At 41.7% G+C, this 19,936-nt stretch overlaps 1 protein-coding gene across 4 annotated transcripts in view; it reads left to right on the top strand.

Annotated features, from left to right (window-relative positions):
* bard1 (BRCA1 associated RING domain 1) overlaps positions 1 to 19,936 on the top strand; it is a 70,613-nt gene that overhangs the window by 13,254 nt on the left and 37,423 nt on the right. For all 4 annotated transcript variants that reach the window (XM_036959169.1, XM_021579616.2, XM_036959168.1 and 1 more), the window contains 3 exons: positions 10,800 to 10,926; positions 11,155 to 11,287; positions 12,313 to 12,405. In XM_036959169.1, coding sequence (XP_036815064.1) covers positions 10,800 to 10,926; positions 11,155 to 11,287; positions 12,313 to 12,405 — 353 coding nt within the window. The remainder of the gene's footprint in view (positions 1 to 10,799; positions 10,927 to 11,154; positions 11,288 to 12,312; positions 12,406 to 19,936) is intronic.

The following is a 19,936-nucleotide window of genomic DNA, read 5'->3' as shown; positions in this document are numbered from 1 at the left end:
AGCATTAGCATTCAGCTGGCAACATTTACACAAAAAAACAGAAAAGCATTCAAAAAAATCATTTACCTTTGAAGAACTTCAGATGTTTTCAATGAGGAGACTCTCAGATAGCAAATGTTCAGTTTTTCCTGAAAGATTATTTGTTTAGGACAAATCGCTCCGTTTTCTGCGTCACGTTTAGCTATGAAAAAACCCCTGTATCCAGGATTGTGTAAATCTATCAGCAAGCTCATTAGCATAACACAACGTTAACTATTTATGAAAATCGCAAATGAAATGAAATAAATATGCCATCTCTCAAGCTTAGCCTTTTGTAAACAACACTGTCATCTCAGATTTTCAAAATATGCTTCTCAACCATAGGAAAACAATCATTTGTGTAAAAGTAGCTAGCTAGAGTTAGCATTTCGCGTTAGCATTTAGCGTTAGCATTAGCGTTAGCATCCAGCACGCAACATTAACAAAAACATAAAAGCCTTCAAATAAAATCATTTACCTTTGAAGAACTTCTGATGTTTTCAATGAGGATACTCTCAGTTAGATAGCAGATGCTCAGTTTTTCCAAAAAGATTCCTTGTGTATTAGAAATAGCTCCGTTTTATACATCACATTTGGCTACCAAAAAAAATCCATAAATTCAGTCCTCAAAACGCAAACTTTTTTCCAAATTAACTCCATAATATCGACTGAAAACATGGCAAACGTTTTTTAGAATCAAGCCTCAAGGTGTTTTTCACATATCTCTTCATTGATACATCGTTCTTGGACACATTCTTTCTCTCCTGAATCCCAGGAGAAAATGACCGCACCTGAAGATTACGCACAAATTTAGACAAAGGACACCGGGCGGACCTCTGGAAAATGTAGTCTCTTATGGCCAATCTTCCAATGATATGCCTACAAATACGTCACAATGCTGCTAAGACCTTGGGCGAACGACAGAAAGTGTAGGCTCATTCCTTGCGCAATCACAGCCATATAAGGAGAGAATGGAAAACAGAGCTTCAGAAATTCTGCTAATTCCTGGGTGATGCATCATCTTGGTTTCGCCTGTAGAATGAGTTCTGGGGCACTTACAGACAAAATCTTTGCAGATTCTGAAACTTCAGAGTGTTTTCTTATGCATAGTCGAGCATCTTTTCGTGACAAAATATCGCGCTTAAAACGGGAACGTTTTTTATCCAAAAATGAAATAGCGCCCCTAGAGCTCTAAGAGGTTAAACGTTAGCTTTTTTACATGGCGCATATTGTACCTTTACTTCTCTAACACTTTGTTTTTGCATTATTTAAACTAAATTGAACATGTTTCATTATTTATTTGAGGCTAAATGGATTTTTATTGATGTATTATATTAAGTTAAAATGTGTTCATTCAGTATTGTTGTAATTGTCATTATTACAAATAAATAAATAAAAATAGTCCGATTTAATCGGTATCGGCTTTTTTTGGTCCTCCAATAATCGGTATCGGCGTTGATAAATCATAATCGGTCGACCTCTAGTCTTAACATCAGACAGGATGGCATTGTCTCCTTCAATCCGTGCAATGGGTACTGCTATAGGTTTCAGGAGTTTCAGGCTGCTTACCACTCTCCCAAAATACATCATCCAGGATCATCTTGATGGGTCAGACTGTGATATGGCCATTTCTTAGAGAGACTCCCTCCCCTCCAGGAGACTGTCAAACATGTTGACAACACCACCCCAATGGGTGTTGCTGGGCAGCTTCAATGTGGTGCTCTTATTTTTCTCACTTTGCTTGGTGAGGTAGTGCTATAAATTGATGACCCTTCACATACTTAATAATTTCCTTGGCTCTCTTGTAGAGTGTATCCATTGTTTTCATTGGCATGATGTACTGAAGGAGCAGATTCAATGCATGAGCAGCACAGCCATTGGGTGTGATGTAAGGATAGGACTCCTCCACTTTAGACCAAGCAGCCTTCATGTTCACAGCATTGTCTGTCACCAGTGCAAATACCTTCTGTGGTCCAAGGTCATTGATGACTGCCTTCAGCTCATCTGCAATGTAGAGACCGGTGTGTCTGTTGTCCCTTGTGTCTGTGCTCTTGTAGAATACTGGTTGAGAGGTGGAGATGATGTAGTTAATTATTCCTTGCCCACGAACATTAGACCACCCATCAGAGATGATTGCAATACAGTCTGCTTTCTCTATGATTTGCTACACCTTCACTTGAACTCTGTTGAACTCTACATCCAGCAAATTAGTAGATAAAGCATGTCTGGTTGGAGGGGTGTATGCTGGGCAAAGAACATTCAGAAATCTCTTCCAATACACATTGCCTGTGAGCATCAGAGGTGAACCATTTGCATACATTCATCAGCATTTCTCTGACTACGTTCCTCCATTGAGTCAAAAAAACTTCTGATTCCAGAAGGACCATGAGCTGTTGCTATCGATAAGGTGTTCGATTCATCATTTTCACTTCGAATAGAAGTAGAGGGACTTTTGTCCAGAGGTTGCTTGTTGTGAGCCATGAGGGAACTTTATGCACTTGGCCAGATGATTCTGCATCTTTGTTGCATTCTTCACATGTTATTTTGAACATTATTTGCAAATGTACACAGCTTTTCCTTCTACATAAGCTGCAGTGAAATCTTTCCATACATCAGTGCCCTTGGCATTTTCCTGTTAAGATTTTTAAAAATGAGTAAAACAAATACAATTCCATGAACATATAAATGGTTAAGCAGTTAGATTAAACAACTCCTTTGTAAGATAAATGTTTTAAAATGAACCATGTATGGAAACAGGAGAATTAACACTCCTCAGTTAGCAGGCTCAAGCAAGCTAAAATCCACATGGTAGCAAGAAAATTGATCAGAAATTGATAAAAGTTTGAAATTATTTAACTTTGCTGTAGGCTACTATTTACTAGTTAACAAAAAAAATGATGCATGTCATGTAAAATATATTCACCCCACCCGGTATTGTAATAAAAACTTACCAGAAAGCATGTACTCCTTTGCGCAGTCCATGTAGTAGTGTGGGCTCTAGTATCTCATTAGTGTGCAAGTCCTGGAGAATCAGCTGTACATATGATGGAAGAATGCACTGTGCATGCAGAGGGTTGCAATTCCATTGAATTGGGGATAGTGTAGCCTAAATATGCCGCAATACTTAGAATTGCCTTATGTATATCCCACAAAAAAAGGTTCTCTGTTATAAGCTAAACTTTTTGATGAATTTAAGCAAAATTCCCAAATTCCAGCTTAACTTCCTGACCCTTTCCTGACCCTTTGCAACCCTATTTACCAGTCACAAATACCATGAGTTAATTTTGCATGATGTGTGGTAGCGGACAGCCGGAGTCACAATTCTAGTTGGACACCCGGACACTGATTGGTTGTTTGATGGTCAAGTGGTTTGACCTCATTGGGCAGGTTGGCTTAGAATACATCAGCCAGTGGGGTGGGAAGGGGCTTGTGTGTGTGTGAGGACACTCGCATATTATTTGATGCTGATAAGGTGGCGGTCGTTAACTGAGCGCTGAAGGAACAATTACCTATATATTCTCCCCTTCTATCTTCTCTCTCCTTTCATTTATTTTCCCCTTCTGTCTTTTCTCTCTCACCTTCCCTTCTCGCTTCCCCACTGCTCAGCATGTTGATGTGCTGTAGTGGGTGGCGCCCGGGGCCTTGGAGACAGAGGTTAGCAACAGCAGATTTACGCAAGTTTCCCCTGCCTGCCTGCTAGTCGTCTGCAAGGCAAAAGAGACAATCTGTCATGATGCCACAAGACAAGTGCAACCCTTCCCCGCCACACACTATCAATGAATTTAGTCTACACAAACACACACAGGGATGATCACACGCTGCCTCAGTCTTGTATAACTAATCTTTTGGGGACTGACACACAATTCAGTCCCACTCAAAATCCTATTTTCCCTAACCATTGCCCTAACTCTATCATTAACCCCAAAACCAAATTCTACCCTAAATCCATAGAAAAGGAATTTGACCTTGTGGGGACTAACAAAATATCCCCAGTTAGTCCAATTTTTGTTAATTTACTTCTGGTCCCCACAAGTATAGTTAAACACGTCCACAAACAAACACACACACAAACACAAAGACACCCTGGTCCTCCAAGTCCGAAATAATTTCCCTGAAGGCTGTGCCGGAGTCAGAGAGCCAGTGCCATCCCTAATGGATTGATTGGCACACAGAGCTGCACGGTGAGAGAAAGAAAGAGGATTTCTCTGTGGCCATGTCCACTGAAATCATCCATCTCGATAGCCTCAACCCAGCTCTGCATCTGCAACATTGGACAGATTGTCTTTTTTGTTTGTGTATTTAGACTAAAGAAGTGTTTGTGTTTCAAGTGAAAGTTTTATTTGTCACATGCAGTAGCACAGTGAAATGCTTAAAGGTCTCATGCAGCCTTTTTTTTTTATCTCAATATCAAATATTTTCTGTGTGACAATTAAGTACCTTACTGTCATAGTTTTCAATTAAAATGGTCAAAAATTAACAAAAATAGCTTCTTAGCGAAGAGCAATTTCTCAAGCTAGAATTTTGTTAGGACTGTCTGTGAGTGGGGAGGGGAAAACAGAAAACTAGCCATTATGGGCAGAGGTTTGGGAACTCTTTCTTATTGGTCTAACTAATTTACCACCTGGTGATGTCACCACTCAACTCAAACAGGCAGTAATGTTAGGCAGTTATTTCAAACTGCCATTACACTAAAATGGTATTATCCTAATATTTCACCATTTCACAGTATTATTCCAACCTCATAGTGTAGACAGGCAGAGATGCATACAGTTGAAGTCGGAAGTTTACATACACTTAGATTGGAGTCATTAAAGCTCGTTTTTCAACACTCCACAAATGTATTGTTAACAAACTCGTTTTGGCAAGTCGGTTTGGACATCTACTTTGTGCATGACACAGGTCATTTTCCCAACAATTGTTTACAGACAGATAATTTCACTTATAATTCACTGTATCCCAATTCCAATGGGTCAGAAGTTTACATACACTAAGTTGACTGCCTTTAAACAGCTTGGAAAATTCCAGAAAATGATGTCATGGCGTTAGAAGCTTCTGATAGGCTAAATGAGATAATTTGAGTCAATTGGAGGTGTACTTGTGGATGTATTTCAAGGCCTTCCTTCAAACTCAGTGTCTCTGCTTGACATCATTGGGAAATCAGCCAAGACCTCAGGAAAAACAATTGTAGACCTCCACAAGTCTGGTTCATCCTTGGGAGCAATTTCCAAACGCCTGAAGGTACCACATTCATCTGTACAAACAACAGTACGCAAGTATAAACACCATGGGACCACGCAGCCGTCATACGGCTCAGGAAGGAGACGCATTCTGTCTCCTAGAGATGAACGTACTTTGGTGTGAAAAGTGCAAATCAATCCCAGAACAACAGCAAAGGACCTTGTGAAGATGACCAAGGAAATAAGTCTTATATCGACATAACCTGAAAGGCCTCTCAGCAAGGAAGAAGCCACTGCTCCAAAACCGCCATAAAAAAAGCCAGACTACAGTTTGCAACTGCACATGGGGACAAAGATCGTACTTTTTGGAGAAATGTCCTCTGGTCTGATGAAACAAACAGAACTGTTTGGCCATAATGATCATCGTTTATGTTTGGAGGAAAAATGGGGAGGCTTGGAAGCCGAAGAACAGCATCCCAGCTGTGAAGCACAGGGGTGGCAGCATCATGCTGTGGGGGTGCTTTGCTGCAGGAGGGACTGGTGCTCTTCACAAAATATATGGCTGCATGAGGAAGTAAAATTATGTGGATATATTGAAGCAACATCTCAATACATCAGTTCAAGCTTGATTGCAAATGGGTCTTCCAAATGGACAATGACCCCAAGCATCCTTACAAAGTGGTGGCGAAATGGCTTAAGGACAACAAAGTCCAAGTATTGGAGAGGCCATCACAAAGCCCTGACCTCAATCCTATAGAAAATTTGTGGGCAGAACTGATAAAGTATGTGCGAGCAAGGAGGCCAACAAACCTGACTCAGTTACACCAGCTATGTCAGGAGGAATGGGCCAAAATTCAGCCAACTCATTGTGGGAAGCTTGTGGAAGGCTACCTGAAACGTTTGACCCAGGTTAAACAATTTAAAGCCAATGCTACCAAATACTAATTGAGTGTATGTAAACTTCTGACCCACTGGGAATTGGATGAAATAGTTGCAATAAAAAGTATTTGAACCCTTTGGAATATTTCTGCATAAATTGGTCATCAAATTTGATCAGATCTTCATCTAGGTCACAACAACAGACAAACACATTCTGCTTAATCTAATAAAACACAAACAATTACGTTTTCATGTCTTTATTGGACACACCCTGTAAACATTCACAGTGCAGGGTGGAAAAAGTATGTGAGTCCTTGGATTTATAACTGGTTCACCCTCCTTTTGGCAACAATAACCTCAACCAAATGTTTTCTGTATTTGCGAATCAGACCTGCACAACGGTCAGGAGGAGTTTTGTACCATTCCTCTTTTCAAAACTGTTTCAGTTCAGCAATATTGTCTTGGTGTCTGGTGTTAACTGCTCTATTGAGGTCATGCTGCAGCATCTCAATCGGGTTGAGGTCAGGAATCTGACTGGGCCACTCCAGAAGGTGTATCTTCTGTTGAAGCCATTCTGTTGATTTTCTTCTGTGTTTTGGGTCGTTGTCCTGTTGACCTTCAATTGGCGAACAGATAGCCCAACATTCTCCTGCAAAATGTCTTGATAAACTTGGGAAATCATTTTTCTGTTGACGATAACAAGCAGTCCAGGCCCTGAGGCAGCAAAGCAGCCCCAAAACATGATGCTCCCTCCACCATACTTTACCGTTGTGATGAGGTTTTGATGTTGGTGTGCTTTGCCTTTTTTTTTTTGCGCATAATGTTGTGTGTTCCTTCCAAACAACTCATCTGTAGTTTTTAAATATTTTGCTAGTAGCACTGTGTACATACATAAACTCAGCAAAAAAAGAAATGTCCTCTCACTGTCAACTGCTTTTATTTTTAGCAAATTTAACATTTGTATGAACATAAGATTCAACAACTGAGACATAAACTGAACAAGTTCCACAGACATGTGACTAACATAAATTGAATTATGTGTCCCTGAACAAAGGAGGGGTCAAAATTTCAAGTAACCAGCTGCATTAAGTACTGTGGTGCATCTCCTCCTCATGGACTGCACCAGATTTGCCAGTTCTTGCTGTGTGATTTTACCCCACTCTTCCACCAAGGCACCTGCAAGTTCCCGGACATTTCTGGGGGGAATGGCCCTAGCCCTCATCCCTGCCAATCCAACAGGTCCCAGACGTGCTCAGTGGGATTGAGATCCAGGCTCTTTGCTGGCCATGGCAGAACAGACATTCCTGTCTTGCAGGAAATCACGCACAGAACGAGCAGTATGGATGGTGGCATTGTCATGCTGGAGGGTCATGTAAGGATGAGCCTGCAGGAAGGGTACCACATGAGGGATTAGGATGTCTTCCCTATAACGCACAGCGTTGAGATTGCCTGCAATGACAGCAAACTCAGTCCGATGATGCTGTGACGGCCCCTCCACCTCCAAATCGATCCCTCTCCAGACTACAGGCCTCGGTGTAACGCTCATTCCTTCAACAAAAACCGCGACTCGTCAGTGAAGAGCACTTTTTGACAGTCCTGTCTGGTCCAGTGACGGTGGGTTTGTGCCCATAGACAATGTTGTTGCTGGTGTAATAGCCTTTCTCAGCCTATTGAGGACAGTCTGAGCACTGGCGGGGGGATTTTGCGTTCCTGGTGTAACTCTGGCAATTGTTGTTGCCATCTTGTACCTGTCCCGCAGGTGTGATGTTCGGATGTACCTGATCCTGTGCAGGTGTTGTTACACGTGGTCTGCCACTGCGAGGACAATCAGCTGTCTGTCCTGTCTCACAGTACGGACATTGCAATTTATTGCCCTGGCCACATCTGCAGTCCTCATGCCTCCTTGCAGCATGCTTAAGGCACATTCACACAGATGAGCAGGGACCCTGGGCATCTTTCTTTTGGTGTTTTTCAGAATCAGTGGAAAGGCCTCTTTATTGTCCTAAGTTTTCATAACTGTAACCTTAATTGCCTCTGTAAGCTGTTAGTGTCTTAACGACCGTTCCACAGGTACATGTTCATTAATTGTTTATGGTTCATTGAAAAAGGGATTTAATAATTTGTTTTATGAGTTTACATGCATACATTACCAGTGAAACATTTGGGGACACCTTCTCATTCAAGAGTTTTTCTTTATTTTTACTATTTTGGAATAATAGTGAAGACATCAAAACCATGAAATAACACATACGGAATCATATAGTAACCAATTAAGTGTTAAACAAATATATTTGAGATTCTTTAAAGTAGCCACTCTTTGCCTTGATGACAGCTTTGCACACTCTTGGCATTCTCTCAACCAGCTTCATGAGGAATGTTTTAACAATAGTCTTGAATGAGTTCTCCCATATGCTGAGCACTGCTTTTCCTTCACTCTGCGCTCCAACTCCTCCCAAACCATCTCAATTGGGTTGAGGTCAGGTCTTTTGATGCAGCACTCCCTCACTCTCCTTGGTCAAATAGCCCTTACACAGCCTGGAGGTGTGTTCTGGGTCATTGTCCCGTTGACAAACAAATGGTACTCCCACTAAGCACAAACCAGATGGGATGGCATATCGCTGCATAATGTTGTGGTTGCCATGCTGGTTAAGTGTGCCTTGATTTCTAAATAGATCACTGACATTTCACCCGCAAAGCACCATCACACTACCTCCATGCTTCATGGTGGGAACCACACATGCAGAGATCATCCGTTCACCAACTCTGTCTCACAAAGACGTGGCGGTTGGAACCAAAAATCTCAAATTTGGACTCATCAGACCAAAGGACAGGTTAAACAGACCGCTCGAAACATTCAGCTTGTCAATTCTTCTTACAACAACAAGTCGTGATTAAGTCAATCTCTCTTCTACTTTGAGCCATGAGAGATTGACATGCATATCATTGTTAGCTTCCGGTATACTTTTAATGGCCAGCCGTGCTGCCCTGCTCTGAGCCAATTATAATTTTCCTAAATCCCTCTTTGTGGCACCGTACAACATGACTGAACAGTAGTCCAGGTGCGTCAAAACTAGGGCCTGTATGACCTGCCTTGTTAGTGTTGTTAAGAAGGTAGAAACTAGGGCCTGTATGACCTGCCTTGTTGATAGTGTTGTTAAGAAGGTAGAAACTAGGGCCTGTATGACCTGCCTTGTTGATAGTGTTGTTAAGAAGGTAGAAACTAGGGCCTGTATGACCTGCCTTGTTGATAGTGTTGTTAAGAAGGTAGAAACTAGGGCCTGTATGACCTGCCTTGTTGATAGTGTTGTTAAGAAGGTAGAAACTAGGGCCTGTATGACCTGCCTTGTTGATAGCGTTAAGAAGGCAGAGAAGCGGTTTCTTATGGACAAACTTCTCCCAATCTTAGCTAATGTTGTATCAATATGTTTTGACCATGACAGTTTACAATCCAGGGATTCTCCAAGAAGTTTAGTCACCTCAACTTGCTCAATTTCCACATTATTCATTACAAGATTTAGTTGAGGTTTAGGGTTTAGTGAATGGTTTGTCCCAAATACATTGCTTTTAGTTTTTGATTGCATTCTGGGTTTAACTTGCAGCAGGGCAGTATTCAATATAAAAATATATAACTAAAACAAAACAAAAACACGAGAGATGTATATTTTTTTGGTGTAGAAAAATGTAAGAAACAAGAGAAACAAGGCACTCCCAGACACAAGGTGTTTTTGGGCTTTCACAGCTGATCGCTTCGCTTCCCCAGCTGCACTGAGAACTGCACAGAGCCATGCATCGGGTGTTTCTGGTTCCTCTTCTGTATGTCATCGTCTTGGCTTGGATCCTCACACATCATATATGTATCATGATCAATAAAATATGATCTCAATGGGGTATTTACTTACAGATATAACAACTGACAAAACATCTGGCCTATTCATTTATAGCAAGGTTTGTCGTATGTAGATGGAGGAAGTTTGAGAACTCATTTTTATGTAAAAAAACATTGGACAAAACACTGTGCAACTACTATACTCTGCATTCAGATCTGAATGGATACATTAATGCATTTTCCCTTATCAGTATGAAAGGCTTGGTTTCAGTGGTTACCCACACCCCTTAGATACACACACTACACCACCTACCCAAAGCAATTTTCCATGCTTTTCATATCCTTTCACTGGAAGTGTGTGTGTGTGTGTGTGTATGTGTGTTTTTGTACATGTTCGCGTCTGCAGTATTTGTGTGTCTATCTGTGTGTGGGGGGGGGGGGGGGGGGGGGGGGGGTGTTATGAGTCCAATTGAAATATTTTATGGACCAGTGGACCTATTAATTGTCCCCCAGGTGTTATCTTTGCTGACGCCTAATCTTTATGCACCAACCTGTTCTGCTTCTCCTCCCTCTTCCCCTCCTTTTTCTCATCCCTTCCTTCCCCTCTTCCAGGAATTTGCTGTTTCACTTTGTCTTCTGTGTCTCAGTGTCTCGCGCTGCATTGCTGTTCACTGGATCCTCATAGCCCTATGTCAATCCATGCACTAATATATTGTATCATATTGTCACCGATGAGTGACTTTGTTACCATCCATGTCTGTATAACCCTAATCTTAGCACCCAGAATGATGCATTGCTGTCCGGCTGCTAGATGGTACTAGTTTGTGTATCCGGATACCCAGACAGTTTTGACATGGTTCAGGTTTGTGACGGAGACAGTCTGTATCTCTATCTAACAGGAATATGTTTGGCCTTCGCCCTGTGGACTATGCCGTGAGCCCAGAGATGCAGGCAATCCTTCTGGCAGCCTCTGAAGGACCCCACCCAGTCAACTCACCTCTCAGTCCTTCACCCAGCCTCAATAAGGTATGCCCATCAGTCCATCATTGTTCTCACACAAAAACAATGTTACATCAACCATTACCTTCTAGCTCTGCGTTTAACCTATTCCAAATTATACGACTATGGAAAGAGCAGGAAGTTGTTTTATTTTATACCTTTTTTTATTTATTATATACAGTAAGTTGCAAGAGGGCAACAACATATAAAATCTGTCATTTAAAACCCATGGTGTGTGTCTATGTTCTGTTACAGGCCAGTGAAGGTGTGAGACTGGAGGAACAGGTAGTTGTACTGGGCAGTAAACTGTCCCAGTCCCAACAGACCCGGCTGGCCAAACTGGGACATCTCCTGGGAGGAAAGAGGGCAGACGCCTTCTCCTGCTCTGGTAACTTACCTGTCCACTATACCTGTACCCATCTACCCGTACACTGCCACCTGCTACAACATATTTGATACTAGCCTGCTCCCAGATCTGTTAGTTCTGTCGTGCCAAATCCTATGGCAAACATTTGTTTGGCATGTCAATGACCAAACAGGAGTTGGCAATGCAGCACAAAGAGATTTGGGTCCAGGCACATTTTGGGACTTAATTCCTGGTTACTCCCAACCACTCTAGGTTTGATTAAGAAACAGAAGACTCACATTTGTCGTATTGTGAAAGGGTTGCAACATCACTTATTACATACAAGTAGCTACCTTTTTGGAGCTTTGCAAATCTTAGTGATACAGAGTAACAGGGAAGGCAGTTTGTTAGTTCTTTGGTAATGGTAGTTGGAACCGAGGACAGGGCTAGAAAGTAAGTGAAGAAATTTCTCATAAGCTGTTTGTGACTTCTGTTGTGATGAGCGTTAGACTTACAGGGCTTTGAGTAGTAAAGACTTCAGTGTCTCATATTATTTAAAGTGAAGGCAGAGCAAAGCTCCACAGCATGTAAACCACAGAGTTTAGCCCCGAGATACAATTAAGGTCATTTTGCAGCCTGTCAGCCACAGAGCCTTGTTGACTGCAGAGACAACACAAATATATATAAAAAGTCTCATTGTCTAAGCCTGGTGTGAATGAGGCAGATTCTACCCATGCCGGTGTTGCAATCACTCACAACAAAGACATTGCCATTATTTTATTCAAATAATATTTTGGAGAAGGCTATTCTATTAAAATTGTATTCAACTGTCTATTTATTTAGTAGGCCTACATTGATATTACATTTTCATAACTAGGCCTAATTATCAGATTGTAACTGTTTTAAACAGATACGAAACCAATTGAATGCACTGGCATGCATTTGATGTGTACTAACCCAACCCATGAAGTGGCAGACATTAGTTGATATGTGCTGTATCCATCACTACCCATGCACTAAAATACATCTTTGGATGACCTCCCGTTTTTCTTCTCCCATTCCTCTAGTCACTCATGTGGTGGTACCAGACGGGCCGATGCCCACCACCCTGTCCACTCTCCTTGGCCTCCTGAACGGCTGCTGGGTCCTCAACTTTAGCTGTAAGAAACGTTCACCTCTGCCTACAGTAGCCTGGCCTACAACTCTGCCTCTTACCATACCTTCAGCCTCTATGAACTTATGTCTAAGTATCTTATTATTCTTATACAGGCTGCATCCCAAATGGCACTCTTTTCCCTCATACATTAACTTTGACCGTGGTTCTGTACTGCTTCTTTCAAATGTGTGTCTTATGTATGGTTAATGTATTCTAATGAGAAATATAGTTAAACTGTAAAACTGTCCATATATTGTGTAATAACCTGTACATGGATACATTGGGCATTAATAATATATAATTTCAAACCCTTACATTTTTACATGATCGATGTCAGGCATTTAGAGTTATCCTCTACCCTCTGTTTCAAGTATGCTTTAAAGCAGTATGGATTTATACTCCATAACAATCTAGATGGAGAAATATGCCTACTTTTTATTCATCTTCCCTTGCATTATCTGCTGTTTCCTTGCTTTTGGAAGAAATGCATTTGCTTTTGTACTTTGTCTTTTATCTTCTTTATTCTATGTCATGCAGTGTCCTGAGAGGCATGAAGCGTTTGTTCAACAGGATATTGTAGATATTACGTGTCGGGCATACAGGCAAATACAGTGGATTGAAATAGGGGGGTTTGAGAATTGTCAGTGGACCTAGATGTCAAAATTGGTAGAAATCAAAGAAAGAAACTCTCTTCTCTTGTGTTTGTTTCCTACAGAGGTGAATTTATAAGTGGAAACTTTACAATTTCCATGCAGTTTTTTTTTTTTTTTTTGCCATCTATTCCTAGCGGCAACCATAAAATATACTAGATATTCACAGGCAGTCTACCTCAAGAAGGAAAAAGGTGACTGTCATCAAGGTGTCTGATGCCTTGGGGTATGTGTGTGTGTCTTGTCTTTTTAGGATTGAGAATTTTTTTATTATTCCCAACACCTCTCTCTCCTCCACGGAGGATGAACACTTGACACAGCCTGTCTACCCTCAACAACAAGTGTGCCACGCTCCATCCCTCTGTCTGTCCCTCTTTCCATGAACCCCAGTCTCTGGTGGTGAGGCTAACTAGCTGGCCCTATCTTCCGAAGCAGAGTGGAGTGGGAGCCTGGATTAACCCCGGTATCTCTTTCCCCCCCGCCAAGGCCTCGCAGGGTCTCTCGAAATGAAAGCTGCAATTAAGGGGGATTAGTAAATGTAATTATGCTTGATGACTGCTTTGGACACTGTTTGTGTGTGTCAGACAGTGTTGTGTGACTGTGTAGTGTGGTCACATGGGAAGTGCCCTCATGAGAAAATACATTGTAGCTGCCACTGCCGCGGTTAGGCAGTGATCAACATGACACTGTTGTATTGATAGCATATATCATCATGCCAAGCACAATGGCATCATGATACATTCAACTGGAAAACACTTGGTTACCTTGCAGATTGTCATTAAGCTTTAGGCCATGTTATTTGCATGTAGTAACTAATGTCCATAAATTACCCCAACTAACAGAAAAGTGTAATGCAACCCTCCATCACCTTGAAAGCCTTATTTTACTGGAGTAAGGGTTGTCTGAAATTGTATTTTATATAGTGCGATATGTAGGGGATAGAGTGCCATTTCGGATGCAGCCAATGGAAAAGTTTAAAGCAACCCTCACTCCCATCCCCTTGAAATGCTTCTTATTTTAGCCATGACTGCTGTTCATCTGTCATCCGAACCTCTCTCGGCACGAAGAGGTCTCCCAGTGCTGAGCAACACAACAACCCAAATATTGTTTTTGTTTTTACAATCGATAATGTAATAATGGAGCATTTACCTAGTCCCAGACAGTACTATTAAAGTTCTGTTGTCTGGTACCGTTGGAGAAAACCTTCCTCTTGTCTGTGGCACCACAGGGAGAGCACCACATGGAGGGGGAAAACGTCTGCTTCCCAAATGGCACCCTATAACCTACTGCATATAGTGCAGTATTTTTTCCCAGGATCCTACAGTCAAAATAAGTGCACTATGTAGGGAATAGGGTGCCATTTGGGATCAATCCTAGGGCCTTTTCATCTCTATGCAACTTCTCCCGTTTTTTAAAAACAATTGTGATATTATATTAAGAAATGAAAGGGGGCGCTAGATTAGAGTGAAGTGAAGAGAGGATTATGGTGGATGTGTGTATTGAACTCCTGCCACTGGGGGCCATATGTCGTCAGTGGTTAGAAGCACGACTAGACCAGATCCTGGTACTCAATTTATTCAAGTGCTATGTGGGGAAAAATCACTGCTTTTTGTAAACAGTTAATTTCTTACACGTGGAGAGAAGGAGATACTACGCTAAAGCTTGCCGTATTTCATTCTGTGTTGCATCATTCGCCTATAGGGCAAGTGTGTTGAGGGCATTCTACTCTTCATCACACTTTAATTTTTCAAATGGTTTCTTCAAATCAAATTTTGTTGGTCACATGTGTTTAGCAGATGTTATTGCGGGTGTAACGAAATGTGTGTGCTTCTAGTTCCGACAGTGCAGCAATATCTAACACTAAAATCTAACAATTTCAAAACATACCCAATAGACACAAATCTATGTAAAGGATTGGAATGAAGAATAAAAAATATATGTATGAGCAATGTTAGAGCGGCATAGACTAAGATGCAGTAGAATAGTATAGAATACAGTATAGACATATGAGATAAGTAATGCAAGATATGTAAACATTATTAAAGTGACACTATTATAGTGGGCAATTATTTCAAGTCTATAAAGGCAGCAGCCTCTCTGTGCTAGTGATGGCTATTTAACAGTCTGATGGCCTTGCGATTGAAGCTGTTTTTCAGTCTCTCGTTCCCAGCTTTGATGCAGCTGTACTGACCAAGCCTTCTGGATGGTAGTGGGGTGAATAGGCAGTGGTTGTTGTCCTTGATTATCTTTTTGGCATTCCTATTACATCGGGTGCTGTAGGTATCCTGGAGGGTAGGTATTTTGCCCCCGTTGATGCATTGTGCAGACCGCCCCACCCTCTGGAGAGCCCTGCGGTTGTGGGCGATGCAGTTGGCGTACCAGGCAGCGATACAGCCCGACAGGATGCTCTTGATTGTGCATCTGTAAAAGTTTTTGGATTTTCGGTGACAAGCCAAATTTCTTCAGCCTGCTGAGGTTGAAGAGGCGCTGTTGTCTGTGTGGGTGGACCATTTCACATCGACGGGACAGCACTGTCTGTGTGGGTGGACCATTTCAGTTTGTCTGTGATGCGTATGCCGAGGAACTTAATTTTACACCTTCACTGCTGTCCCGTCGATGTGGATAGGGGGGGTGCTCCCTCTGCTGTTTCCACGATCATCTCCTTTGTTTTGTTGACGTTAATTGAGAGGTTGTTTTCCTAACACCACACTCCCAGAGCCCTCACCTCCTCCCTGTAGATTGTCTCGTCATTGTTGGTAATCAAGCATACCACTGTTGTGTCGTCTGCAAACTTGATGATTGAGTTGGAGGCGTGCTTGGCCACGCAGTCATAGGTGAACAGGGAGTACAGGAGGGGGCTGAGCACACTCCCTTGTGGGGCACCTGTGTCAAGGATCACCTAACTGGTGTTGTTTCCCACATTCACCACCTGGGGGCGGCCTGCACAGCGCGGGCTTCAGACCCAGGGCCTCAAGCTTAATGATAGCTTGGAGGGTACTGTGGTGTTGAATGCTGAGCTATAGTCAATGAACAGCATTCTTACATATGTGTCCAGATGGGATATGGCCGTGTGCAGTGTGATGGCGATTGCATCGTCTGTGGCTCTATTGGGACGGTAAGCAAACTGAAGTGGGTCTAGGGTGGCAGGTAAGGTGGAGGTGATATGATCCTTGACTAGTCTCTCAAAGCACTACATGATGACAGAAGTGAGTGCAATGGGGCGATAATAATTTAGTTCAGTTACCTTTGCTTTCTTGGGTACAGGAACAATGGTGGCCATCTTGAAATATGTGGGGACAGAAGATTGGTATAGGGATTCATTGAATATGTCCTTAAACACACCAGCCAGCTGGTCTGCACATGCTCTGAGGACGTGGCTAGGGATTCCGTCTGGGCCGGCAGCAGGGGCACTGTGTTATCCTCAAAGTGGGCAAAGAACATGTTCCTTTCCGGAAGCAAGACGTCGGTGTCCACGACGTGGATGGTTTTCCTTTTGTAGTCCGTGATTGTCTGAGCCGTTGAATTGCAACTCCACTTTGTCTCTATACTGACGTTTTGCCTGTTTGATTGCCTTGCGGAGGGAATGACTACTCTGTGTTCTGCCATGTTCCCAGTCACCTTTCCATGGTTAAATGCGGGTACATAGGACATTTTCATGGTTATATACTGTAGCTATGATCTGTAAGTGTATGGTAGGGATTTGACAAATGGAAATCAGTTTTCCATTAAAACGATAAGGATTTCATAAAATTCCATATGAATTCACAATGCAGCTGTGCTGCTGCCGGCAACAGTTTGGGTCTCAGTGCGTCCCTTTCAGATGGTTAAGCATTGCACCTATACTACCATTACTTTACCTCAATTCTACCCCGCAAAGTTTGCATTTCCTTCTGAAAGTATTGCCACACAGGACTTTGCTGCATTCACTTGCCTTTCTCTGCCATTTTTCCAACTCTTAATGACGATGATGTAGTGGTGTAGCGTCTACTCCAAAATAATTGATTCCTTGACTCCTTGCACGTCTACTCCCATTTCTGAGTGTCAAGATTTGATTCAGTATTGTTGGACCGGAGGAGACTGATTAGTTGCCGTACTTTCGAGAACACAAAAACTCAAATTTTTCATAGCGAGCTAGCAAGGGACAGAGCGAGAGAGGAGGGGCACAGCATAGGCAGGTCGGCCACCTGGCAGATAGTCTGAATGGTCCACTAGGATTATCTATCTGCAATGATTGGCTTGCAATGTCTCGCAACTTCAGTAAAGCAGGGGCCATGCCATCATCAATGAATAGGCTAGATTATTGAGATGAGCTAAATTCAACACTTGGCTCACAGATTATTGGCACATGTGCACAGGTTCGCTTCACTCTATCTACAGCGTGGTAGCTAGGGCACCAGAGCTTTGCGCTTCAGAGCTCTTTATTTTTTGTGGAAATTGACCCACTGCCGTTTACTTTCTGTGTATCTGCTTCATATAACCAAGTCTACATTCAAATTACACATTTATTTTTCTAATTAGGCTATAACACAAATATTTTGTGATAACTACACTGATTAAAATGTTTTTGAGTTAGGTATTTTTCTTAACTTGAAGGATCCCAATTTTGTTTGTATATGTTCACAACCCTAGTGTGTGGTACTAACAGCCAATTTCGTGGGTTCATTTTAGAGCTCGACCGATTATGATTTTTCAACGGCGATACCGATTTTTTGGGAGGACCAAAAAAAGCCGATACCGATCAATCGGACGATTTTTATTTATCTATTAATTTGTAATAATGACTATTACAACAATACTGAATGAACACTTATTTGAACTTAATATAATACATCAATAAAAATTCATTTAGCCTCAAATAAATAATGAAACATGTTCAATTTGGTTTAAATAATGCAAAAACAAAGTGTTGGAGAAGAAAGTAAAAGTGCAATATGCGCCATGTAAAAAAGCTAACGTTTAAGTTCCTTGCTCAGAACATGAGAACATATGAAAGTTGGTGGTTCATTTTAACAAGAGTCTTCAATATTCCAAGCTAAGAGGTTTTTAGGTTGTAGTTAATATAGTATTTATAGGACTATTTCTCTCTATACCATTTGTATTTCATTAACCTTTGACTATTGGATGTTCTTATAGGCACTATTGCCAGTGTAACAGTATAGCTTCCGTCCCTCTCCTCGCCTCTACATGGGCGACCAGGAACACGTCGACAACAGCCACCCTCGAGGGCATCGTTACCCATCGCTCCACAAAATCCGCTGCCCTTGCAGAGCAAGGGGAACAACTACTCCAAGTCTCAGAGCGAGTGATGTTTGAAACGCTATTAGCACGCACCCTGCTAACTAGCTAGCCATTTCACATCGGTTACACCAGCCTAATCTCGGGAGTTGATAGGCTTGAAGTCATAAACAACTCAATGCTTGAAGCATTGCGAAGAGCTGCTGGCAAAATGCACGAAAGTGCTGTTTGAATAAATGCTTACGAACCTGCTGCTGCCTACCATCGCTCAGTCAGACTGCTCTATCAAATATAAAATCATAGACTTAATTATAACATAATAACACACAGAAATACAAGCCTTTTGTTCATTAATATGGTCAAATCCGGAAACCATCATTTCGAAAACAAAACGTTTATTTCAATGAAATACGGAACCGTTCCGTATTTTATCTAACGGGTGGCATCCCTAAGTCTAAATATTGCTGTTACATTGTACAACCTTCAATGTTATGACATAATTACGTAAAATTCTGGCAAATTGGTTCACGGCGAGCCAGGCGGCCCAAACTGTGTTGCATATACCCTGACTCAGCGTGCAATGAACGCAAGAGAAGTGACACAATTTCACCTGTTTAATATTGCCTGCTAACCTGGATTTCTTTTCGCTAAATATGCAGGTTTAAAAATATATACTTCTGTGTATTGATTTTAAGAAAGGCATTGATGTTTATGGTTAGGTACAGTTGTGCAACGATTGTGCTTTTTTCGCAAATGCGCTTTTGTTAAATCATCGCCCGTTTGGCGAAGTTGGCTGTCTTTGTTAGGAAGAAATAGTCTTCACACAGTTTGCAACGAGCCAGGCGGCCCAAACTGCTGCATATACCCTGACTCTGTTGCAAGAGAAGTGACATAATTTACCTAGTTAACCTCTCTAGGGTACGTGAGACTGTTGCGTCCCACCTCTTCAACAGCCAGTGAAACTGCAGGGCGCCAAATTCAAAACAACAGATATCCCATAATTAAAATTCCTCAAACATACATGTATTTTACACCATTTTAAAGATACACTTGTTGTAAATCCAGCCACAGTGTTCGATTTCAAAAAGGCTTTATTCTGTGCCTATTCACAGAATAACACAGCCATTTTTCCAGCCAAAGTATAGATGTATAGATAAAATGAATCACTTACCTTTGATTATCTTGAGATGACACTCATAGGACTTCATGGTACACAATACATGTATGTTTTGTTCGGTAAAGTTCATATTTATATCCAAACATCTGAGTTTACATTGGCGCGTTATGTTAAGTAGTTCCAAAAAATCTGGTGATTTTGCAGAGAGCCACATCAATTTACAGGAATACTCATTGCTAAACATTGCTAAAAGATACAAGATACTTCTCCTTAATGCAACCGCTGTGTCAGATTTCAAAAAAGCTTTACGGAAAAAGCAAACCATGCAATAATCTGAGTCGGCGCTCAGAGCCCAATCAAGGCACTATATCCGCCATATTATGCAGTCAACAAAAGTCATAAATAGCATTTTTAATCTTCACTTTGCTGATCTTCGTTGGAATGCACTCCCAGGACTCCCACTTCCACAAGAAATGTTTGTTTTGTTCGGTAATGTCCATCATTTATGTTCAAATAGTTACTTTTGTTAGCGC

Source organism: Oncorhynchus mykiss, chromosome 22 (genome assembly GCF_013265735.2).
Source record: "Oncorhynchus mykiss isolate Arlee chromosome 22, USDA_OmykA_1.1, whole genome shotgun sequence".
Classification (NCBI taxonomy): Eukaryota; Metazoa; Chordata; class Actinopteri; order Salmoniformes; family Salmonidae; genus Oncorhynchus; species Oncorhynchus mykiss.
This window is presented reverse-complemented; position numbering and strand designations above follow the sequence as displayed.